The 25641-nt window shown below is 44.8% G+C and overlaps 1 protein-coding gene across 1 annotated transcript in view; it reads right to left on the bottom strand.

The window, feature by feature from the left end:
- Positions 1 to 25641, bottom strand: part of SFMBT2 (Scm like with four mbt domains 2) — a 111051-nt gene that overhangs the window by 13619 nt on the left and 71791 nt on the right. Inside the window, exons 10-16 of the mRNA XM_085299567.1 lie at positions 23279 to 23361; positions 19581 to 19707; positions 12119 to 12232; positions 10340 to 10382; positions 9693 to 9763; positions 8395 to 8534; positions 605 to 714 (exon numbers count right to left, since the gene is read on the bottom strand). Of these exons, the coding sequence (XP_085155693.1) occupies positions 605 to 714; positions 8395 to 8534; positions 9693 to 9763; positions 10340 to 10382; positions 12119 to 12232; positions 19581 to 19707; positions 23279 to 23361 (688 nt within the window). The remainder of the gene's footprint in view (positions 1 to 604; positions 715 to 8394; positions 8535 to 9692; positions 9764 to 10339; positions 10383 to 12118; positions 12233 to 19580; positions 19708 to 23278; positions 23362 to 25641) is intronic.

Raw genomic sequence — 25641 nt, 5'->3', positions numbered from 1 at the left:
AAAGATCAAATACAATAGAAATCAATAATGCCATAATTATGAGCCAGCCATTTCCAATAACCAAAAACTAATTGCATTTATTTAAAAAGCAAGTAATAGASTTTAGTACAAGGGGTGAGATTCATCATATCTAATTTTAGCACTCAAAAAGTTAAGTCAGCCAGTAGGGAGAGAGGACTTCGAAGTACTTTTTGTTGACATCTCTCAATAAAATGGGAATAACTGGTCTTTGGAGGTAGTATGGAGAGCCACCCCTCTAAGAGGAATAATGGTTGCAGGAMTACATCTTAGCTAGAGTATCTATTATATAAAAAAGGCTTAAGTGGGTACATATTAAAGTTGGAAGAGAAAAATAGAGCATTTTCTAGTGCATCTAGCATTTTATGGGCTTAAAATAAAGACAACAGAAATGAAATGCTCAGATGAACATTTCACTTCTTAAGCTGCTCCAGAACCAGCCAAATAATTCAAGGAAGAAAAAATGATAATTAAAAAGAATAAAACTTGCATAGCAAAAAAAAAAATCTCTTGTTTGTTTGTTTGTTTTTTAGCCAGTTCCATTTCTTAAAGGTACCAAACAAAAGAGCACACACAGGAGACTTACTTTGCTTTGAGCGTTTCCTCTTGGAAATTCCACTGAGGGTCTTCCACGAGCTGCAGCTCTCGTAAAACGCTCCCTGGCTTATAAGCTGCATTGATCACCATGCTAAGAACCTAACGAGAGACAAAAACAACAGTGCCAATGGGTTTAACAGCAGCCCTTGACCCCAGGTTAACATGCTCATCTGTGATGCACAGGCAAGAGCAGCTRCAGGTGCCAACTTAGGTTCAAGGATGCATAGGGTACACGCTAGATCCAACRAGAAGAGGTCCTAGAGCTGATCAGTGTGCCAAGCATAGTGCACATGACATCTTGGTCTGATGCTTGTATGACTTTAAATGCTGCTGGCTAACCCCAGAGGTCTCCTTTGAAAATTGCACTTGTGCTTTTTTTGAGGCAGATCCTCACCACCAAGGCATGCCCAAAGTAGGCGCCACTCCCTGCATCCAGAGTGATGAAAAAAATTAACTTAGTGAAACGCAAAGTAATGTGTACCTTTAACACACTGAAGACTAAAGGAGAAACTCTCATAYTTAAGGCCAGCAACATGGTTGTGCATCTCAGTGCTACATTCCTTGACTCTATTAACAGATTATTATTAAAGGCTACACAAAAGGAGTTTGCGAGGAGGTATGCCTGGAACCCAGCACGTGTCTGCTCTGTGTGACATGTGTGCCAATCCATTTAATCCAAAGTCTTTGAGAACAAAAATGATTCCTACCATTGGCTCAGAGAATCCAAGCTTTAATAGTCTATATTTTGCTTAGGGAGGTAAACATAAAAACAAATCTCTTAACAGCACCAGACTGCTAGTACATGCTGCTTTGTGTGGACATGAATGACCCCACAGTGGGTCTGGATCAGTTTTGATATAATTTAGCTCTTTACCCAACGCCTGCTCCTAGTTCCCTGGAGGTCTGCAAATGATTTCAGGGTGATGAGAGTTAAGTTTCCACAGCACCTACGAACGCGTGTTGTCAGAAATGAAATACTCAGTAGGTCAAATTGCAAAGAGTGAAGTGTTTATGTTTTTTTTCTTTTAAATCCAGCAACCTGAGGATTTTCTGGCATTTGAAAAACATGTGGGCAAGGGCTTCACTACATGCTGCATATTACCATGTGAAACAGCAATGTTTGAGTAGCCTGGCTAGTTTATTTACTAAAAACAAAATCTGATTTATCATTGGGCCCTTGGAAGTATTACAGGAACAGCTCTTAAAAAGATATAATTAGAGAAATCTAAAGCAATGCCTAATACTAGTAGTAATGTCTTAYGCGGCTCTGCTCATCTGTACATCTCAAAACATCATACGAGGAGGGGCAGARGCATACTTCCCTATCTCACAGAAAGGGAAACTAAAATACAGAGCTAYTTGCAATCTCCCGGCTGGTTCCTATCTCGTCACAACCCACCGTAGCAGCTACTGAACCACACCAATTCCCAGGAGAAAAAAAAGAACTTCCGAGTGAGCTCACCCACTTGCTCGGTCACACCTTTTCTTGTTGGCCACTCACCGTACAAACTGATACACCGGGCACAGAGATACTGAGACCTGAACCAGCGAAGCCAAACCACTGGCTGAGCCCAGGATGGCTCCAGCCAAGCAGGCTTGTGYCTGTTTTTCCCAACCTCACTCAAAATCTAAATATTACCAAATGAGTAAAACAAGAGAATTCAACGACAGAAACCATCCAGCTCCAGCTCCAGAGTGATTATGTACCCCCTGACATGGAGACATCTACTACGCTGTTTTGGGATAGCTCCCATGGCTTCATTGCTAATCAAAAATACCCTACCACAAACATTGATGGATACAGTTAAGGGGGAAAAAGAGTCTTTTTGTATCTCTAGTCCCTCTGACAGCCTATGGGGAATGAAGCGAGGAGGTACGATCCGTTTTCCGTTGTTTTTCTTTGAAGATCAYCTGCGTTTTAGAGGTTGCAGCCATGTGCCCTCCTCTGCAGGCTTCTCCCTTCACATCCTCTTCTTTTCTACCAGATACTGCTCATTTCTGGAGATAGGCTATCAGGCTACACAGGACYTAAGCCTAGTTTCTTGAAGACAGTRGGCCACTAGATTTCATTSGAGCCTGTGGCAGTTAAATATGCAATACTCTCTTTCAGTTAAAATATCTCGCTYAACTGCACCCTATATTGAGAAGACAAAACTGAGACTGAGGCACTGCAATAACGCTGTCGTAACGGACACTTTCCCATCCCTCCAGACCCAGGCATGACTTTTGAACGTGACCAGCTCTAATTTGAGCACAAAGAAATGGTGGTTTTTCAAAAATCTGTAGTATCTGCATAGTTCCTGGTTGCATTCACTACTCATCAAATATGTTTCCCTCCCATTCCAGCAAATCCAGGCAGTCATTTAAGACCTCTGCAGGGGCAGAGTGGAAAATCTCTTTTAATGCACACTTCTAAGCCCACCCTGGTTGTTCAAGCATTATCTGAGACACCTAGCGAACCTTAGCCCTGCAAAGACACTCAGCATACCAATACTTTCCTCTAAATTGGCTTGTCATCACCATGACTCCCAGTAATCTTCTAAACTCATATTAAAAAAGAGTGTTTCGACATAATAATGATTTCCCTATGGAGAAAGGAAAAATAATAATAATGAAAAAGCTTTAGCTTTTATTCTTCATGTATTTCATATAACTCACTTGGCCTGGCAKTCTACGTTGAAGCAGGAGTCCATTATCATGCTAATAATGTTATCTTCTAACAACATTATCCCTTAATCTCACACACTGTGAAACACTAGGAAGAGATTAGAATACTTTGTTTCTTGGGAAAAACCTAACTGGGATTAAAAACCAGAAACAATTAAGGAACCCATGCCAATTTACAGCTTTMTCTGAAGATGAAAAAACACTTCACAGTGTTCAGAAAGGTCACATTTTGGTCTGATTCACTGAATTCCCTATCGGCTTGAGTGAGTCTGAGAGTTTGATAGTTTATTTTCAGACCTCTCCATTAGGAAGAGTTTAGGTAGAGCCAACAGTGCCTGGAAGCAGAGGGCTGGATTAGACGACACCTTGAGCTTTCCTCCAGCTTTTGTTGCGGCAAATCTATGAAGCTATTTTGATGCTGCTCAACTTCCTTTGGATTTTGAGAATCAACGGGAGTGGAATCACAATCGTGAGCATGATTACACAGCACCACCACCAGCCTCTGCCAGATCCTGTAAGCAGGTCAAGCGCCCAAAGCCATAGATTTTCAAGTACCTAAATGTCTTTTCTGGGCAAGTCCAGAACAGCCTAATGCTACTGAGCTGTTCAGCACCTTTCTTCCTATTGTAACTTGGTTAGGATTCATCAATTTCCTATCACTTCACCTCGCTTCATTAATGGCCTCAATCCTAGATGAAGCTTTCCTAGAACATATTGCTGACTGGGTTCAGCTCAAAACATCATTATGCCTCTTCTCCTGTTCAAGAGCCCAATGATCAGCATCCTTGAGAGGAGAAACCAGGTTCAACTCTACCTGAGATGTGAGCCCCTATCTCCTGCCTAAGAGGAGAGTTCCTAGCTCCCAGGCAAGCTTCAGTAAGAATTTCTTTCACTTTTTTCAAACTAATGATGTGGCCGTGGGGCAGAGAGAGAAAAGAAGAGGAGCACCACACCAAGGTAACTGGTTTAGAGGGCTCCTGAGGATAATAGACCCGAATCAGTCATTGAAGACATGGACCATGAAAATGCTCCTAGGTTGTGAATCCCCATGCTAAGAGCAAGGCATGCGTCATGYTGCTTTCTGCAGTGCTTCCCAACAGCTCCTACACAGTACATCAGAGTTCGTTGGTCACATTTGGGGTGCCCAGTTCACCTCACTTACTGTATGCAGAGCTGCTAGGTCAGGTACTAAGTCATTAGGGGATCAGGCCTCTGAAAGTTAGCTTTTGCCATACTCAAGGTTGTGGCATCACATGTTGATGTGCTTATGACTGTGCAYGACATCTACAAAAATACAGTCAGATCCTAAGTTGGAGAACAGATGAGCTGAAGTTCACTCAGCAAGCTTGAAGAGCAYGAAGAACCCTCTTGCAGAAATGCAGTTCACATCTTTTTGGACTATAGATGGTTTCTGTCATCCCAACGCCATATCTGATTGCTAAYAGCCTTGCTTCGCAAAATGCTGGCTGATTTCTCTATCCAGCATGAGCTGGATAGTCATGTTACCYTTAAGTCCTTTTTTYCTTTTAACAGGGAAAGAGCAAAGAGGCTTAAGAATACTAACAGCAGTATGCACTGAGGCTAATCTCCAGAACAGATTTCCCTAAGATCTCGTGAGTTACAGATCATTTACAGTTTTAAAAAGACATCTCTTTTTTTATTTAGGGGATGTTGCCATGTAAGTTATTGGCATAGATGAAGAATTGTTCAGAATTGTTTTCTAACTATTGTGATTTAAGAACTAAATYGGGCAGGCAATCTATTTTTTTTTCCACCACCTGCAACTGAGATCATCTCTGACATGCTCAACATCTGCTTTCCAGAGCTACTGCCTTGAGTCTGCGTTATGGGACTGCCAGAAACAGAGGAGCAGGGAAGCTGAGCAGGGACACGTAAATGTSTATGTATGTGCGTGCAGAAGAAACAGCTACACAAGACAGCCTAGCTGGACACAAAAGCACCTGGTGTGCAAATATACTGTTACTATCCTTCTTTCAACATTCAGTATCTCAGCAGAGTGGATGAGGAATTGAGAGGTTTCCTCCTTTCTCTTGAATAAGGAATATAATTTTTCTCTAAAAAAAAGTACCACTGTGCTGGAAAAGATGTTTTACCTTGCTATCCTGAACCATGACTTAACCACRGTGACTACCAGCATTGTTTTTTCAGCCAACAGCTATTTTCCAGAGAAYTTCAACAGGTATATGGCCCTTGCTGTCCAAAGGTGAACCAAAGCAGATGTTGCAGCTGTCTGCTTTCAGCACAGGCRTCTGTAGTTAAACTAAAGGCAAAAACTCAATGTGGAGAAAAAGTCCAGACAACGCAACCAGAATGAGATGCTCCTACTCCACACTGCAAGGATGTCTCCCAATCGTGGGAGTGTGTTTACTCCACAGCCAAGCAACACCAACCCATAGCTACCTTGCTATTAGCTGTGCTGGCTGGTAGTGCCACCTTGTTTGGAGCTGGGTCCAAGGTGATACTTCACTGCATCAGTGAGAAAGGGACAGTAAGATCTTGGGGGAAAGAAGGGCCAAAGAGGCAGCAGCATGAACCCTGGTTGTGCTGTATTTTTTGATATATCCCCCAGAGTCAAATGTGGAGGAAAGTAGATGGTGGGGATCAGCCCCCTCAGCACCCAGCCAGCAGCAAGGTTTTCCATCAGCTGGTGCTGAAGGGGAGAGTACATCTGCTCTCYTCTTGCTTTAGCTAAACTGAGGCAGGGGATAGGGCAGCAGACCGATATTCAGCTATTTTCAGTATAGGTTTGTCTTCTCCACTACTCCCCTGTGTGTAGCAGAAACAAGGCCCGCATATAATTTATCTACTCCAAACAAGTTACACTGATGCATAATTTACAATGACCTGCAATTTTTCTATATAACGAGAGAGAGAGAATTATAATGCATTTGTGTTCTTTGGGCCACATCAGAAGCAGGCATAAAGCAAGACAAAGCCATCAACCTCAGCACTGAGACTGGGTTCATCRGAATGATGGCTCTCCTCTACTTTAACCCTTGGAGGACTCTGTAGCCCTGCAAAGCTTTGCAGTTGTGGCCATGCGGTGTCAGAGGTGGCTCTCCTCTCTGTATGCACAGAAGGAGAACAGAACAGCACATCAGTGAGTGTCTCCCACCTCTTGCTTACTCCAGGTGTTGGGTACACCCATCTTCATCCCTCCCCATGGTTGACTGAGCTGCTGACAGCTCTCTCTTCTTGGCAGCAGCTAACAGAATTCAGGCATGTTTCTCCWAGAGCAATGCCCCAAATATCTTCTCTTCTATCTCTCCTCCTAGAACTTGGACCAGGCTGTCATGTCTACATGGACAGAATGAGCTTGGATTTACTGCAAAATACCACTGAGCTATGCTAGGTCATTGCCATAGCTTTGCTCCTTGGGAAGTCGTTCATGTCTCCAAGAGTAAAATGCCTGCGTCTCATTGACATTGGTATTTGCTCCTTCAGTAAGCAATTCTGCAAGGGAGCAGAGCAAGGAAAAATAGGCTTTCTGTAAGAAAATTAGCAGAGTTGCTCAGGTTGATTTCCACAGATAAGAACAGSTCTCATTCTTCGGGAATCTGAAGAAGCTGGTGCAAGTCAATGCAGAAAAGCCGTAAGATTCTAGGTGAGGTTCTTGCAGAAGCTTTGTATTACTTATGTTTTGAAAATCCCAGGGAGAGGAGAGAAGGAAGAAACATTAGTGTAAATATTGGTTGTGCATGCCTCATGTTTCCCCCATGTTGCTTTTTCATTGTCTGCTTTTCAAGTAGCAGCAGATTGCTAATGCGCCCCATCAGCAAGCCGCTACAGACTTGCTTTCAAATTTGGCAGCTGTCAACTTTTGCTCTGCAACCACTTTATCCTGCTTTCTGCTGAGGGCTATTTTTGATCTGCTTCTTTCAGATCCAAGTATCCCACCTGCACAAGCAGCTGGATTACTGGGCTCTCTTCACAGCCCAGATTTTAACCATGTGACACATTGGGCAGTGCTGTTGTGTATAAAGCAGCTTATAGAGGTTACTAGCAAGCGAACAAGGATGTAGGAGTTACTCTACAGTACAGACACTTTTTCAARTTGTGGGTGACTTGCGAGCAGTCTCACACTTCAGGTGCCTCTGCTAAGGGGATGGCCGTCATCTCACTTTAGACAACTACAGACATTCACGTATGAGCRAGGCACTGAGGTTTTTACATATCCATCAGATGAACGGAGCCCTAAAGCTCCCAAGCCTTTCCACCAAGGGCAGAGAGAGCTCACCTATGCCCTCGCATCATAAAAAACTAAGTCAAGCATGGTTCATGCCAGGTTAGAAAGCTAAAAGATCTGGATTTCTAGAGAAGTCAATCAGAAATGTTTCCCAAGGTGCCAGTTGCTCCCTGTTTATCCAGTGGTACCATCTTCCTGTCCTTTCACACCTTACATCACCTTGCCTYTCATTTCTGTATGGATTGTTGTCTGTGCAGGAAATCTTTACACGTTTTTTTCAGACAACCTAGCTTTTCCCTGATGTTAAGCGCTCAGCATACTGTGGATCTGGCCCAAAGCAAGCAWTGATTCGGTCAGGATTAAATGAACAGATTTTGATTCCCTGCCATCACTGCTGTGTTGGTTGTGCACTGGATTCAGCGAGAGCTGCGTGCACCACAGCTTCCATATAGCCCATCACATGCATACATGCTTGATTTTCACTCAGCTTGGGCCCCATCAGACCGTGGTCACACATGCGAAGGTGTCAGCCAGGATGAACCTGCCAGCACAAGAGCAGCGAGGATGCTGAATTACCTGTGCCAGCAGAAACAGGTCTATGGTACCACTCCATAGCGGCCAAACCACGGGACCTGCTCTACTCAGAACATTCATTGCTCCCACACAGTAGCCACAGTTAGATGGAACTTTCTCCTACCCAACAAAAATCCCCATGTTTCAAAGTTGTCAGCTCTCCTGGTACTCCCAACACACATACTTCAGTTCCCAGCTCACGACTTGGACTCAAGGAAAACCACTACAGAGCTCAAGGACAATTGTAGGTGCCTCCTTTTTATGCTGGGGGCCTTGCAACCCGAGGTTCACATTTTCCCCAGAAATCCCCCCAAAAAGTAGCTGAGCCGTACCTCTTTAAGGACAAGCACACACTTGCCAGGCCCAACAGATTGAGGTAGCTCTGCTATTCTGCCTTTGTTTAAATATGGACCTGAGAAGCAGCGGTGGTTGATGTAGAGCTGGGGACAGCAGTATCTCCCATTGATGGTGCCTGCAAGGAGAAAGTAATATTGATGTACATGCAGCGCTTTTGTACAGCAAATTAAGGCCACTTCTTCCTCCTATATTTAAGGAAGAGGAAAGCGGACACCAAAAGTCTTCCCTGAGTTGGTAGGTACAGAAGTCTCTGCTACTCAAATCCGTCCAACACGGGAAGAGCTATTGCTTTTAATAGCAACTGTTCTGGTCATACATCCTACTGAAGGAGAATAAGGATGGGATTTCATTCATAACACGACCCAAGGCTCTAGCTTAACTCACATCACAGGCGTACATGAGCGACTCGATTGCAACTCAGGAGACAGGGAACATATTATCTGCTTCTCACAGATATGCAAGTAACTCGGGAAGAAAATTTAGGTGAAGGGCTCTACAAACCTCTGTTCAGCTACTGTCTAACTAGTTAAGTACTAAGGTGCCTTTCATCTGACCCAACACTGGTCTACAGAGCAGTTTTCCGGATCTGGGCTAATCACCCTGGGCACCTTTATAGGCACCTTCATGGAGAGAAGCAAATACTTCCAAATGTGGTTCATGCGTCGGCCAGGTAGCTGTCCACAACAGCTCAGATGATTACACCTAGAAAGAACCTGTTTCTCTCCATATGTGTATAATGGGACTCTGGGATGTTGGCTGGGACACAGGTGTGTCTTGCAGACTGCTGTAATATGATGAATTAAATTCTGCTGCTCCTGCAGTGTTGATGCAATTAACTGGATCAATTTTGCACTCTTAGAACATCCTGCCATCACTAAAGGGAGAAAAATTTACCTTTAGCTGAAGTAGCAACCATAGCACACAGTTATGATGCTAAAATGGGGACACATTACGTTCTAGTGTACACAATTTCACAGATGCCAATTAAAAAGGCACATCCATTTCCACTTCATTGTCCACCCATCATATCATTAGCTGATCTGGGCAAGCTGCAGGGAAGCCCAGGCAAGATGCAACATTCACACAAAGAAGACCAGACCTCACATGATAGAAATCAAAGAAACCCACTATTTGTGGGCCTACGTTGCCTTACATCCCCAGGAGATTTGGCCCTGGTGGCATCCCTTGGCACAGGACGTGCTCTTTGGGGTTGTCCCGCTCTCTACAAGCAACTCCACCTCAAAATGAGGAGAGGACCCTGCTGGTGCCTTACCTGTCGTGTCTGGCTGAGGGACTGGGCAGAGGTCATGAGGTATTTTCTCAACAGGCACTGTGGATGGTAACCTGCGAGACAACAATTCAGCACATTGAACRGCGAGAGCCTGGGCAAGGAGGGGACAGTTGGAGCTGGTCAGGTTTCCCGCTGGACTCAGGAGGTGCCGTGACTCCACCGGGAGCAAAGCACAGAGCTGGTCTGAACGCAGCCCCACCTCCACGCAGACTGCTCCTCAGAGCCCAGGGCCTGCGTATTCCAGACACGGAGCAAAATTCCCCCCTGCTTCATAAATGCACTCCAGCCGGTGTGACTTTGCCCTCTAAACTGCAAATATTTTCACTCGCTAACTCAAGTCCCTGAAATTTTGGTTTCTGGAAACTGGAAGGGGTAGATAAGGAAATGTCCTCCAGGTACATGCTTCTCTAAGCATCCTTTCCTGGCCACCAGAGACTGGGTACTGGCTACACTGTCCCAACTAGTAAGAAATTTCTATTACAAAAAGCTTCTAATATGCTCATAAATATTTTAGATTTAAAGGAACCCCCAYGCTATCTCTGCTGCAACTCAGCTGCTGCATATTATCTCCCTTAGCAGACCTGGCTCATCACTGTAAAAATACCACCCTAGAAAAACCCCAAACTTACTGTTTTTCTGGTTGCACAACTGCAATCCTTCTCTTCTTTCGTACTGCAAAAATTTTAAAAAAAAGAAGAAAACATAGTTTTGTGGTCCTCTGTCCTACAAAGCACACCCTTAATATAAAAAAGCTGCAAAAATGCACCAACTATAAAATAACTTTTAACAGAATTAAATGGTACTTAATTACTATTGTCATCTTTTCTAAGTAAGTCACTACTACATTAAAACCTGCTTTAAAGATGTAATAGCACATTTAATCTTTCCTCCAGAATGCTAATAATTGTGTTTTATGGGATCTGTACAAAAAAAATTAAAATAAAAACACAAATTTTTTTCTAAACAGAAACACATATGGATAAGATTATATTTTACGAGCATGATTACCTCCAGCATAACTTATCTTCAGCTATAAATTGCGATAAGGCTGCATAATGTTGCCATAGCAGTAGTCTCCTAAATTAGGCCCGGCTGCCTGATTTTTAACATAAGCATATTTAACTCTTCAAAAGGGCTGACATATTTTAAAATTTGCCTTTCAGATGTTAAGTAATATAAACAGTGGGGATAATTTTTCAGCTGGTGGCTTGAGATCAGGCTTGGATGGGCTCTGAGAGGAACGGGAGAGCATCAAGCCACCAAATCTCGGCTGGTGAGCCCTGACCGGGGCCGTGGCAAGGCTGTGGTCACTCTCCCTTCCTGCACTCCTGATTTTCAAGCCTGTCTCTCTCCCTTGCGGGTTCAGCTCCTCCTTTGCTAGCCTAGTTTTGCATTTCTGGCACAAGCCAGGTCCATGCTGTCCTAGCCAGTGACCTTGCTCCCTGGTGGAAAGCCAACTGTGAAGAGCAGCCCTGAATCTCCTTGCGATGTCCCACCCCTCTCTCAGTCCTGTTGTACAAGCTCAAGATGAATTATTCCAGAGCTCTCAGTTGAGTTATGGGCTGGACTGGGCCCTCCCAGAAACCTACAGTTCTCCTCTCATCTAGGACTACACTGTACCCAGGGAACAGTCACGAGTAGCCTTCAAATGAAAATGGAAAAGAAAGAAATTGGTCTTCATACCCATTGGAGATAGGAGAAGACATGACAGGCTTATCTGTGTCAAAAGAGAGCTAAGTTAAATGTTAGAAAAATCTTTGGACTGATGATAGCAGCGAAATAACAGGATGCATCACCTGGGACGAGGTATAGACTCCATCACAGGAGGCCACATGAACACTTCTCATTTTAGGTGGAGCTAATCCTGTCTTGGAGAGGGAGCACCTAGATGACCTCTATACACTGTATACGTTTTTTCCCCTGATTCCTGGTCCTGCATTCCTATTTCACTTCCCCGCTTTGGAGAATCCTGCACTATACCTGTCCATTTGTCCCCTCTGCTACGTGTCCCAGACAGCCTGTGCTCTGCTGTAAAGACGCTCAAGAGCACTGCTTGAGGAATGCAGCTCAGCACCACAAACCCTACTCACACGCTTACAACCCCACTACAAACCCACAAGCCACATCAGGCAATCCCAAACCACTCAGCAGCCTTTCCCAAAGCAAATAATCCTATTTTCARAGGGACTGACCACACAGACAAGTACAAATTAGGCAGTACCATGGGTGTGGAGTTGGGTCAGTAATTAAGTTTGTTATTAGTTATTACAGTATGATTACAGACTGATTACTAGTCCACTTACTGGTTAGGTTGGTAGCTTCAAGGACTGGACTATAGACAGAAGACAAACTCCCCGATAAATCAGTTGAAACACTATCTATTCTGCTTGAAATCCTCATGTACTTACAAATAGCTTTGTGTGGTGGAGTTAGGTTGTAAGCATTCGCTTCACACCAGCCAACTGGGAAAATGTCCATAGACTCTACATCAACTATGTATTCTGGAGAGGGCATCTGTAAACCTAGAATCACAAATTTATAATGCAGTTTAGACATGGGAATACTGAGCTCAGTGCCATTCAAATATCCATCATAAACCAAGGGAGGCAAAATGATGGAACCCGTAAAAATAAATCTGTTTCCCCGCATCAAAATCAGGCATCATTTCATCTTCAATTTGGCACAGACAGCAATGATAAGGCTGCTGCATTTGCAGTGCARTGTGATTCCAGAGAAAATTCATATGAGAAGCATACTAAGAGTGCACAGTGAAGCAGCCAAAAGGTCAAAGATAAATGACTTTCCCCACGTCTTTCAAAGCAACACCCTGAGCGACAGCTTTGTTTTGGAGTAGAGATGGATGAGCAAGCTAGCAGACRCCAGTTGGGGGCCTGCTCATACTGGTACAAGCATGCACACGTGTTCTACCAGAACAGCAGCTGATGGGACACGCTCTTAAGCACCCACTGCCCCATTGATGCATGTCTGTGCAGCTCTACCCTTGAGTCACTGCTTTTAAAGGTCTGAGATGGCCACTTCAGAGATGCCATGACTTCTGCTAGGACTCCTCACTGGACAGGCAAAGTAAGCTGATTGCACAAGAGACTGGCAGCGTTAAAATCCTAAGTTGGATGGATTCACTAAGATCTGCGGCACAACGCTGACTCCAAAATCCTATCGAAAAATCTCTGTCTAGAGCCAATCTCCTCTAGTTTGGTGATTAAGTCTCTCTTAGAAGACAGTGCCCTGTCTTGGCTTTTGTCGGTCACACTCAAAGCCTACTGAAGCAAAAGGAAATATTCCTGCAGGCTTCGAAGGTTTTTGGGACCAACTGTGAGTCCTGAGTCACTGTTTAATTACACCAACTCAAGTCTGTCTGTGCTGGCACAGCCTGGCCAGGAAGTTCACCCCAACCTGCCATTCCCACACTAAGATCCATGGCTCCAGCCACAGCATGGGACAATCTCCTAATAAAGGAGACCAACAGATCAGCCGCTTCCCCTCCAGTACTCTCACCTTTGCATCTCTTATAGCATCTTTGCTTCCTGCTTAATGCAGCAGCTAGATGACTATAGTCAACTTCCCGCTAATGAATGGTCGTCAAGGGCTTGCAGTACAACTGAAACAGTAATTGAACTCTGTGTTGGGAACAATATCCAGGCTGAGCTGCAGCATTTGGCTGAGGCTCGTGGCTAGTAATGAACTTCCTGTGTTTTGGGAGTGTGAGATCATGCAAAAACCCAAAGGTGGCTTGAAAATAGGTGCTGGTGCTGGAGAAATGCTGTAGAAAACGATGACCACGCAGTCTGCAGAGACGCACGGATGTCTTCACAGTAATGCATAGCCCTGCATCCTGTTCAGGCGTCACACCTTGAAGGTATATTCCCTGTTTCACTGGGATATGGGGAAGGGAGCATGAAGCCACATGACAGAGAACATAACCTGCCATTTGAGGACGATGAGCAGCTAAGCCACAACGCAAAGAGAGATTTTTAGCAGCCAGTGTTCCCCTTAACAACCATTTCCCTCCATCCGAAAATACCAAGTGGTCACTGCCCAGCTTAAACCTTATGGAAGCTGCACTCTCCAGGAGGCAAACATCATCTAACTTCACAACTCACCACAAAATGCACATTTTTCTTTACCGCAACAGTTCTGTGGAGCTGTTCTGGCCCAACAAACAAATCAAAGSTACTTTCCTGCGTATAAACAATAAGAGACGTGACATTTTTAAAATTTACGACTGCAGCCACTCTCATGACCATGGAAGCACCGTGATGTTTATTCTCTCATCCTGCAACACCACTGTGCCTCTTCTGTAGAACATACTCATATCTTCTCTAGCCTCAGGGGCAATGCTTGTTCCCTTTGACAACTCATAATCCAGCCTTCTTACTTCCAACATCTAACTGCTCCATTTGGTCTCACTCATATAACCAGAAAACAGCTTGTTTGAAACTCATTATTTGCTGCATTTTACACTGCTGTCTTCCCACAACAAGAAAYGTCCATGAGACTTGTGAGGTTAAATGGAAAAGCAGAAAACATGGACACTGAAAATAGGATGAGAAAAATTTCCATCTCCTGTTACGAATCTTACAGGATGGACAGGACACAGCAGCATTTCTAGAAAAAGATTAAAGAGAATATTATGGAAAATCTCTCTGGAGAAGTGATTAACAAGGAAGCTTTCCTCAAATTCTTAGTGTGCACAGTAAGCGTACATTACAACTTGCATAAATTCAAAGCAGAAAGTTTCAGCTTTAAAAACTAAAATGAACCAGTAAAAATTAACAATGCAGATGATGAGTAATAAAGTAGTAGAAAGTGATGGGATGCGCAAAGCCTTGTATCRGCCCTGTGCTTCTTTACCACCGCGGGGGAACTATACTGCTGCTCATTAAATGCTCGCCCTGAAGTTTACAGAGTTTTGCTACTGTACAAAGAGTGATTTATTAAGCAATGTTCCCTCACGTCTAACTCGATGCTGCTTAACTACTGCAGCCTGTTTTACGGCTGCCATTTGGGCCGTCAAATAGCAAAACAGGGAAGACAACAACGAAGGCTTCAGACAGAGCCATGATAAATGGTGGGACCCAAAGACTTGAGCAACGGAGCTCCCATGGTAGCTGGAGTGTCTTGTTGCTACTGGAATACAAATAATCAGTTACAAATAATAGTGTATTAATGGAGTCAAAATAACATGCTGTAGACTAAAACCACATTTATTTTACAACTCTGCAAGCAGTTTTTTGGTTTGGGGTTTTTTTTTTTCCATATGCTTAGTTTTAGCCTGACTCTGTTCCTACTATAGTATAGTATATAATTCCAGCAGCAGCCAAGATACCTTTTCTTTTTATTTCTGCAGTATTTTGCATCTTTCCCTTTTACTACTGATCATTCAGTTCCCAGTACTGAGCTATAAAACAAGTGCAAAGCACCGATACATCAGAACTCAAAAGACAAAGAGATGCACATAGGATTTTTATGACAAGTTGCAAAAACCACACTTAAAAAAATTAGAAGACAAAAGTCAGGCAGAAATAGAAGAAGGGAAGGGAGTGAGATGGGGGCGTGCATCCTCCTCCTTGGCCCCATACAGGATATGGGAGGACTAGCTGATTTAAAGACCCAAGAAACAGCATTCCCTACTGACCATAATGCACAAGAGTTTAGTGAACACTGAGCCACTTTGAAAATCATAGAATCAGTAAGGTTGGAAGGGACCRCCGGAGATCATCTAATCCAACCTCCCTACTCATCAGGGTCTCCTAGAGCATGGTGGACAGGGCTGCATCCAGGCGGGCCTTGAACATCTCCAGAGAAGGAGACTCCACCACCTCTCTGGGCAACCTGKKCCAGYGCTCCGTCACTCTCACRGGGAAGAAATTCCCCCTCAYGKTCAGGCAGAACTTCCTGTGCTTCMATTTCTGCCCATTGCCCYTTGTCCTGTCACACGGGCAACTGAAAAGTTTGTCCCCGTCCCCTTGACACCCTCCCTTCAGGTACTTACACACGTTGATAAGATCCCGCCTCAGTCTTCTCTTCCCCAGGCTGAASAGGCCCAGCTCTCGCAGCCRTTCCTCATAGGGCAGATGCTCCAGCCCTCTCACCATCTTCGTTGCCCAATGCTGGACTCTCTCCAGTACCCCCATGTCTCTCTTGGACTGGAGAGCCCAGAACTGGACACAGGACTCCAGATGAGGCTTCCCCAGGGCTGAGGAGAGGGGCAGGATCACCTCCCTCAGCCTGCTGGCAACACTCTTCCTAGTGCACCCCAGGAGACCATTGGCCTTCCTGGTCACAAGGGCACATTGCTGGCTCATGGTCAACTTGTCATCCACCAGCACTCCCAGGTCCTTCTCTGCAGAGCTGCTCTCCACAAGGTCAGCCCCCACCTTGTACTGGTGCCKAGGGTTATTTYTSCCTAGGTGCAGGACTCTGCACTTGCCCTTGTTGAATCTCAGGAGGTTCCTCTCCCCGCAACTCTCCAGCCTGGCCAGGTCTCTCTAATGGCAGCACAGCCCTCTGGGGTATCAGCCACTCCTCCCAGCTTGGTAKCATCASCAAACTTGCTGAGGAGGCACTCTGTCCCCTCATTCAAGTCATTGATGAAGAAGCTGAACAGGATGGGTCCCAGTACTGAGCCCTGGGGTCCACCACTAGCCACAGGCCTCCAACTGGACTCCACGCCACTGATGACAACCCTCTGRGCTCTGCCTTTCAGCCAGTTCCCAATCCACCTCACTGTCCACTCGTCTAACCCACACTTCCTGAGCTTATCTAGGAGGATGTTACGGGACACAGTGTCAAAAGCCTTGCTGAAGGCAAGGCTTTAAAATATTACAGCTTAAAAAAATATAAAGGATTCCCAAGCTCTACAAAAGCTGAATATTGAAAGTGAAGAACCTGGCCATTGAAGAAGAGTTGCCACAATGGGCCACTATCCTCAAGAAGGTGGGTGCAAATCCAACAACAGACGAATGTGGATTCCAGATTTTAACTACTCTTAACCRAAGAGAAGAGYCARAAGACTGGCTCTATTTCTTTTTGATTCTGCTCTCTGCTAAGCATCCAGACCAGGCTGTCGAGGACCATTAGCTAACTCTAKCCTGAAGACAAGAAGAAAAGTCCAGTTGCCCTGTGTTCTCCACCCCTGCTGCATCCAGACTCATGTCTGGAGCTCAGAAGCCAAACTGCAGCCACCCTAAACCACAGGGCTCCACAGCAACAGCAATGCAGCTCAAGTGATTTTGCCTCAAGCCCTCACTTGCCAACTTTTTGATGGGGAGGAATCTCTCTTTTGGTAGCAATGGAATTATAAAGGTCTGAGGAGGGGATTCAGCATCAAGCCACGGGGAGATCCTTGTCTGCTGCATAACACTGCTTTTCTAGAGCCAAGCTCCGCAGAMTAGCTGTCTCTGTTACACGTCAGAGTTAGCTGCTGTTAGCACAGGTATGGTAATTTGGGTTACACAYGCGTGTTTTTGTTAACTTTAAGGGCTCTGACTAGAGATCTTTCCTCTTGCACAGACCTCATCACATGTTATCAGATGCAGAAATACTTCTTGGGTTTTTATGATCAATGCAACGTGATAATACAGGAAAGAGTAACTCCCTTKTACCAGGTGAGGCTGAAGTAATACAGCTAGTAGCAGTCTGGCTTTCACTGCCTTCCTGGCTCCAAAACCCTGGCAGCCGAGCTCCTTGCAGAGCCCAGAGATCGGCTTTTWGTGCAGATCAGGAGACTTCAGCTCTTATGGGATCTCTGCCATCACCCCATACTCCGAACCCTATAAAGAACATATGCCCYTTCCTGAAATCCTGTGCTTGGCTATGGTACGTACATATCCCCAATAACCCCTTCCCTAACTGTTTTCCCCTGGAAGAGCCACAATAAGCTGGCATGAATCTATGAGAATGAGGGTTCACACTGCTGTAACAGAAATGATCTTGACAGCAGCCCATCTTTAGTCCGCTTTAGAGAATTACTCATCAGCCAAAACACTGATCCYCTGAGMCTTYAGATAAGAGATGGATGGCTCTGTTCCTTCCTCCCATATAGGTGCCATTCCTRGCAGCTCAGGAAGACTGGCTCTAYTTCTTTTTGATKCTGCTCTCTGCAGGGCACTGCTGCAACCTGGAGCCCTACACCAGYTGGTCCTCCCCATCTCTTCCTCTTTTTAGGAGTTCAGGATAMMAACAACATGCACTACTCTCTCGGTTGCAAAATATGCCTCTGCAACATAGATAGCAAATAYAACTCCAAGGAATCACTTGGGGGTTATCACTATCACTATCAAATATAGACTGCATGACAGCAAGAGTCTTCACTGCCTAAATGCTCACTAAAAATATTCCCCATGATGAGGGCTCAAAGGCAGCATCCTTGCATGGGTGATCCTTTACAGMCAGGGCTTTTCAACTTCTAGAGAAGTGTCCGAGTTAGTGCTGGTGGGTATCAATCCAAGCAGATTCCAGCACCCAATCKGACTTGCAGCAAGATGTTGTCTGGGGTCAGCAGCCCAGATCTGATATACAGATCTTACAGAGTTTGGCCTTGGGCAGGACTATGGTCCACCAAAAGTGCCTTTGATATCTTCATAGATCTCCAGAGAAAGCAAAGCAGCATACTGCATTTGTAGGGAATGTGGACTAATTACCACTGATTCCAGATGCAAACTGAAGCTCCTGTATCCACCGTAGACAAAGCCACTCCCTGATCTTCAATGCATCCTTATGGGGCTGTGCTTTTACCGTGCAAGTACTTGAACATCCAGGACAACCATTGTTCAGACATGCTGTGTCTCGCCCACAACAAAATTATTTCTCCTCTTTTTGCACATTTCTTCAAAACATATTTGGGTAGAGTGTCCAAATTCAACAGCAGTCTGAGCTATAAATCAGGCAGAAGCCAGTAGCTTCAAACAATAATGTATTATCTTGATGGACAAAAGTTAAAATATGTTGGTACATATTACAACTTTACTTTATCATTGTGTATTATACTTACAGAGGGCCTTTTTCTGTCCYCTCTGGCTTTCTAAATAATGCTGTTTTTAAAGCAATAAGCAAGAAAATCATTGTGTTATTCTAATTTATACTTATTTAAGAAGTTTCTGCTCAGATGAATTGAAAAACAATGTCTGAAGAGCAAGGCCAGGTCCAAACTGAGTGCATCAAAACCTGATTTCAAGAAAGGCAAAACTAGAAGTCTTGAAGTGATGTTATACCCCGATAGATTTTCAACACTCTCCTAATACTACCTGTACAGTAGCAGAGTTCTCTGTGGGATGACCACTTGGTAAAATCTTAGGGATTTACTGCCTGCAAGAGCTCTCCTAGCTCAAGAAAGTAGCACTGCCAAAGGATGGAGGGATGCAGCGCTCAAGGCGAGGAACAGCACAGCTTGCAAAAATTTCATGGATCTACGTTAAAAAAAAAGAAAGAAAGAAAAAAAGGAAGGAAAGGAGGGAAAGGAAGAGGAAGGAAGGGATGGGATTGCTGCAGGGGGACAGGAGAACCAAGGGAGTGCATGTTGGGAAGTTCACTGGAATTCTCAGCTGCTTGAATACGGCAGATGTCCATCTCTAGGAGYGAGATCCATCGTGATGGCAGTGAGAAGGTTTCTACCATCAGCAGAGATGACTGTTGAAGTCCATATGGTTAGGAAGGTGGAGGAAGGTCTTGTGGCTCCCTCATGGGGGGAGAGCAGGGGAAGGTAATTCTTAAAAACTTAGCTTATTGATTAATGTGTAAAAAAAACAAGGCTGGAGGAAACAGTAATGGGCAGAGGATGGAGGACAAAATTAAAGAGATCAAATCACATACCATTGTACAAAGCAGACAAGAAGCCTTTACAGCACATACCTTCGAGGTGAAGCCACATTAACCGTCCTTTTACTGAGGTGATAGAAGCGACACATATCTCTGCAGGGTTCCTGGGATTCACAGCCTCCAGCTTCATGTTCTTAGTAAAGCCACGGCTGAAGGATGTCTGAAAGAGTCAAAGGCCAACTCTGAAACATGGCGCTGCAGCACTGAATGACTTTAAATAAGCTACTGGCTCAGAAATAATTTACCATGGCATCCAGACTCTAAATGGACACCTCTAAGAACAATAAATGATAGCAACAGATCAGGAAGCAATGTTGACCGCGGCCAGTGACACAACTGCTGGCCACTGTTGGCAATGCRGTATTATAAAGAGGGTTCCCAGATCTGGTCTGCTTGGATATCTCTTCTTTTGCTAGTAGAAACTTTCTAAAGAAAACGCTCCATCTTGCCTGAGACTAGAGAAGCAGTGACTCACTTCTTCACACAACTGCCCAGGCTGACTAATGCTTGACATATTTGAGTAACCTATTCAAGCAGTCTTTTTTTCACTTGGGCAATTTTAAGCTCAGTGTGCAAGGTCCTTCTCTGAAGACTCTAAGTAAGTAACTCCATCCACRCAGGTGGTTGGTAGGTGTAGATGGAGCTGGCTGTGTTTACTATCACAGCAGTATTTCTGTACACTTATATGCAGTACCAAAGAAACAGATCTTTCACAGGTTGCCTGAGGCCCCTACTGCCCTCCTTTCTGCCCCTGTGAAGGCAAAGCCAAGCCAGGTGTTACAGCAATGGTACCCAAAGGAGGAGTCATTAGCCAAAGAATAAACTAAGACTAAAATGCAGGTTCGTGAGCTTGAGAGAATATGTTGGCTCCTGCTCTATGAAGAGTTTGGGAGCCTGAGAGAAGCTGCAGTTCAAATCATGTAGGAACAGCTGCTTTAGGCTAATGTGCTTTTGAAAAAACCCTGCAGAAGGCTGTCCCAGTCCCTCCTGCACCCCACAAGCCAGGATGGCTCAGCACCAACACAATGAACCACTGCCTCTGGTTCCAGCTGTTGCAGATGATCTCAGGCTCAAAGGACCTCCAAGAACTTACAATCCTCTCCAAAACCTCCCAAAGGCCAGTGATCTCATGCTTTTGCTCAAGCCAAGCCTCAAGCTACCCAAGTCACCCACTTACATCCTTGCCCTCTCTGCCCTTCCAGTGTCCCCTCTCCCTTTACTTAAGCTCAGCCTCTTCCCAGTATCCCCACCAGCACTATCCCTAAAATGTAGCAGAGTAACGCAAAAGAATTCCCTTTCTTGGCTGCAATTTTGGCTTCCTAATAATAATTCAGATGAGTAACAATTGTCACTGACTCCAAATGATACCATTCTCTCATCCAGCAATTCCCTGTGAGCAACTGGACGCCAAATTTAAATAGGATCTTCCTGCTACAGCACCTAGCACCACCGGCACTCCATCTTCACCCATCACTGGGAGCTATTCACGACACTGAATACTTCTAGATCCAACMTTTTATTTCATTAAAAGGCCTTCCAAAAATGTGGTTTTAGTCTCAAACATTTCTTAGACTGTTCCAAACTCTGCCCAGCATTCAGATCAGCTTCACCCTGTAAAAGCTGCTGATAGGCAGGACTATGGAAAAGCACGGTGAGTTTGTTTAAATCCTTTTTACGTTAGCTAACAAGGAAATGTCATTTATCATCACACCGGCTCCTTTCATTGCAGTTCGGTGCCGGAGGCTATTTATTCAGAATCAATGGCAAAACAGTTAGCTGGGAGTTTATTTTACTAAGCATTTGGTCACATCAATCCCTTTCATAACTGCCTCTCCCTGTTAAATATCCCCCCCGGGGAAACAGTTACGGCACATCCACTTCCAACACCACGTCTGGCCGTACTGCGTGGAAGATCTGCTCGCAATGAGCCTTCTATCAAAGAGCCACTCACAGCCACGAAACAAACGGACCAACCAGCCAGGGAGGCTGCACGAGCGACAACGGCAAGATTGCATCTCTCCACAGAAAACTGCATTATCGAGACTGAAAGCATAACAGACACATGTTCATCTGATGAATGTTCCCTTAAAAAAAAAAGGAATATTCTTAGACCTGATTTAATCTTTGGAGAATATTGCACAGAGTCTGCTTTCAAGGCTGCCGGCGTTGAGAGCACAGATCCATTACTTGACTAAAGAGAAAAAGAGATAAAAAGACGAGAGAGGGATGCCAGCAGAAGAGAGGAAACACAGTGACTGTCATGGTATATTGGAATGATGCAGCATTGTCCATCTTTCCTCGGAGCCTTTTACCTTAGCTTAAAGTCCTTCAAGGTTTTCGCATAGCATGGGAGAAGAAATGGGGCAAAGAAATCTTGACTCTGATTTCATTGCTGAATGAGACTCTGTGGATGATACAGGAAGCTGAGGCTGAGCCTTGGACTGCATCAAATGCAAGTGCTAACTGAAGGTCTATTCTGGGCTGGCATGGAGAAGGCTGACCATTTTGCAGCTCTCAGACGTGCCACGGGAGAAACTCCAAATTCTGCAGTACTGTACAATTTCTGCAGAATTTTTCCTGCTGGAAAAGCGACAGGTGTCTTGTGTACTGTGCCCTTCACTAACAGGCCGTCCCCCAGACTCGCATCTGCTTGAGACACTGCATATGAGAAGGATGGTGTGAGAGACCCTCTACCTGCTTTGCCCTATCTCACATCTCTCCAGTGAACTCCAAGGGAGACCGAGAGCTCAGGAAACGGCCTGAGGATTTGCACCCAGAGCTCTCCCCACTTCAGCATGGCTCTCCAGGTCTTCAGGCCTTCACAGCACATCTGCACAGGAGCACACAACCTCTAGGTGAGGATAAACCTTCTCCTTCCAAATCCAAAATTGCACAGAAACTCAGTACGATAGTCTAGCAGAAGGCTATGAAACTCCCGGAGGAATCAGTGGTCCACCTTTTACAACACCACTGTATTTGCAAAACCCTAAAGAAGATTGTGCTGATTTTTGGCCTGAGTTATTGATGGGATCTCGACTTCTACCAGTTGATGGGAGCATCAATAAAAGCACTAGATTACCGCTTCATTTCCCAAGCAGTAAATTCCTGTACGATCAAGCCGTGCTGGATTGCCAATGCTGGAAAACAGCCTGCAAAAAACTGTTTTTGAAGCTCAAAATCTTAGCGGCCTACAGCATAATGATGTGCTACTCATTCACACATCACTGCTGCTGTAGCAAGGAACTACAAGAACAGCCCCAAAGAGCAGAGCTGCCACGTGGCTTCATCTATGTTATCCTCACACTCTGAGCTCAGCAATTTCGACCGTATTTTTTAAGTGCGTTTGATTTAGTTGAATGTATCCCTCTGGAAATAAGAAACACCATCCAACAAGTGAAAAGGGCCAGGTGACATCATATGAATTTTTTTCATCTGGTTTTAAGGGGTTTTTATATAGCATTTGAATTATTTGTAAGGGTAAGCTCAGATCCTTCTTGTRAGGGGTATGGTATAAAATCAGAGAGATGTGAAGAGCTGATAATCTAAATGGATCAGATAAAGAAAAAACTAAGTATTTTTTAATCTTTCAGGGATGGAGATCTGAAGACAAACTCACGCTGCTCTGGGGGAGCCTCCTTGAAGGCTYGGCCGCACCGGTTAGTGCCGAGCGGCGAGCAGCCCTGTTTCACGCTGATGGGCAAGCACCACGCAAAGGGAAAAACAGAGCTTACGTTTCGAAAGCACAGCTGAGGCGCTGCCTCCGCTCCGCACTGCTTCAGGTAATCCGCCCAGTCGAAGTCCTGGCCACAGTAACCTGCAGGAAGACAAAACAGGGAGCGCCGTCAGCCACCACCCCGCGCGTTCCACGTCCCGCTGCATCTCGGTCAAGTGGAAAGCATCGGCCCACGGGTCCTGGGGGCAGCTCATTGCTATTATCCTGAATTTCCAGAGAAGAAAACCCACACAACGGACGCTGATGGAAGGAAACGTGTCCGGTCCACTCCATCCTGCCGTGAGCTCCCAACTGATCCCATTTGGCTCGCCTTCCCTGCAGAGGGGAGCTACCTCCCCAGGGGACACAGTTGGATGCTACTCATGGGAGCCAGTTCCCCAAACTGCTCTGGACTCCTGTCTATATACCACTAAAACTGCCGTCAACACATCTCCAGCCCCTGGTCATGCACCTTCTGCATTTCTCTTAGGGACTGAAACGTGGAGTGACAAAGCACAGAAAAGGGATAGAGACTAGCTATTCTGTGTCCTAGCACCCTACTAGCTAAATGCTTCGTGCCTGTTGCAGGGTCCCGTAATAGAGTCTGTCCTCCTGCACATAAAAGAYGCCCCCTCCTCAGGGAACGCCTTTGGCTGACGGCAATGTGTGCATGCAGCACCACTGCAACAGCGGACTCTGAGCGGTGGGCAGCTGCTCAGTGGCACRCAGCAGCCCAATGGAAGAGGTAATCTTTGCCAAACACATCAAGGCAAACGCCACGTCTTCATTAAAAAGCAATTAAGGATCTTTATTTTCCGTATTTTCCCTTTAAGCATCTTRCAGGCTTTAATAATGCCATAACTATCAAGCAAAGAAGTGTTACTGTCTCCATTTTCCAGGTGGGACTAGCCATGGACTCCTCTCTTTGCTTTAGCTACCTACAAGTTGGGGCTACTGAAACTGGATGTCAAGGGTCCCTCAGTAGTTCACAGAGAAAGGATCAGCACACTTAAAAGCCAATTCATCCAACCTCCATTAGGATGGAATAAATTCTCCTCTCTTAAGTCACTATGGACAGACACGATGTGATTGAATTTCCAACAGCTCAGCTTACGTGAGTTGAGTCCCATCAGAGTAAAYATCTTATCCAAGGTCATAGAGGAACCTAGAGCAGGGCAGGAAAATGAACCCAGATTTCCCAGCTCCTAGGCTAAAGTCTCATCAACCAGATGATCCTTTCAGCCCCTAGGTTCTAGGGAAAGACGGAGGCGACAGTGACTTACAGGGGCTCTACAACAGGGCCAACACAGAGACACAAAACAGAGCTCTACTCCTCTACAGCTCTCACCTGGGTATTTAGGCAATAAACTCCTGGGACAGAGTTTTGGTTTTTTCTTTTTTTCTGGCTAGCTCTTAACCTATGTTTTTACAATGCCTGAAAGAAAAGAGTGCTAATCCTGTTCAGGGCCTGAGACGATGCTGCAAAAATATTATTGCACAACCACGTGCACTGGAAAGTTTCAGGAGTCATTTAAAGGCCAAATTCCCAGCTCAACCTCTCTATTTGGTATTTCAGCTTGGACTCATTCTCACTGAACATTCCTTAATGTCATTTTCATTGATAGGCAAAAAGGGACGCTTAAGTTCATGTGAGAATGAATCTTTTAGGACAGTGAAAATTCTGATTTTTTTTGCAGGGAAAAGAGGGTTGGAATATGGAGGGGAATATGCCTATCAGTCACCCAGAGTCAAAAAAAGAAATAAAGATTTCGAGAATAAACACTCAAGCATCCTGCCAAGATACAAGTATGTGGGATAAGACGAACTTCTAATTTTAATGATTGCACCCATGACAAACAAATGAAAGACAAAACCTTGAGCACAGAGGTTCCTAGGATTCCTGGTCTCTGTGGGGCATGGAAGTCTGATAGTAAAACGTGATAATGGTAGGAAAACAGGTAATAAAGAGACACAGGGAAATACAAAGAAAAAAATAATTATTTATGAAAAGAATCTTCATTTCTCATAAAAACAATCCTTGCATCGTTTTCACATACGTTAACATCCRATTGCTAAAATAGTATTTTCTTCCCATCTCTTCTCCATCTCCTTTTTCCCCTCCATTTATTTGTTTGCCAGATAGTTTTCAGCTTAATAAGATGACACGTAAAACCAGCAGAGAAGTCTAGATCACTTCAGGTCAGAGGAAATTCATCTGATCAAACACAGATGTTTGCAGTGGAAATGCCTATTGCTCAGCAGTCAGTGGAGAAGTAGACACATCCAGATGTGATTTCYCTGTCCTYCTTCAGAAGAAACTGAATCGGTCCATGAAGGTTTCTCTAGTGACTCTATAGGCAGCTGGGGTKGCTGGCTCAGATG

Source organism: Rhea americana, unplaced genomic scaffold (assembly GCF_003343005.1).
Source record: "Rhea americana isolate MKP2758 unplaced genomic scaffold, rheAme1 scaffold_1, whole genome shotgun sequence".
In the NCBI taxonomy this organism is placed as follows: Eukaryota; Metazoa; Chordata; class Aves; order Rheiformes; family Rheidae; genus Rhea; species Rhea americana.
The sequence above is the reverse complement of the archived record's forward strand: the minus strand, read 5'-3'. Positions and strand labels throughout refer to the sequence as shown.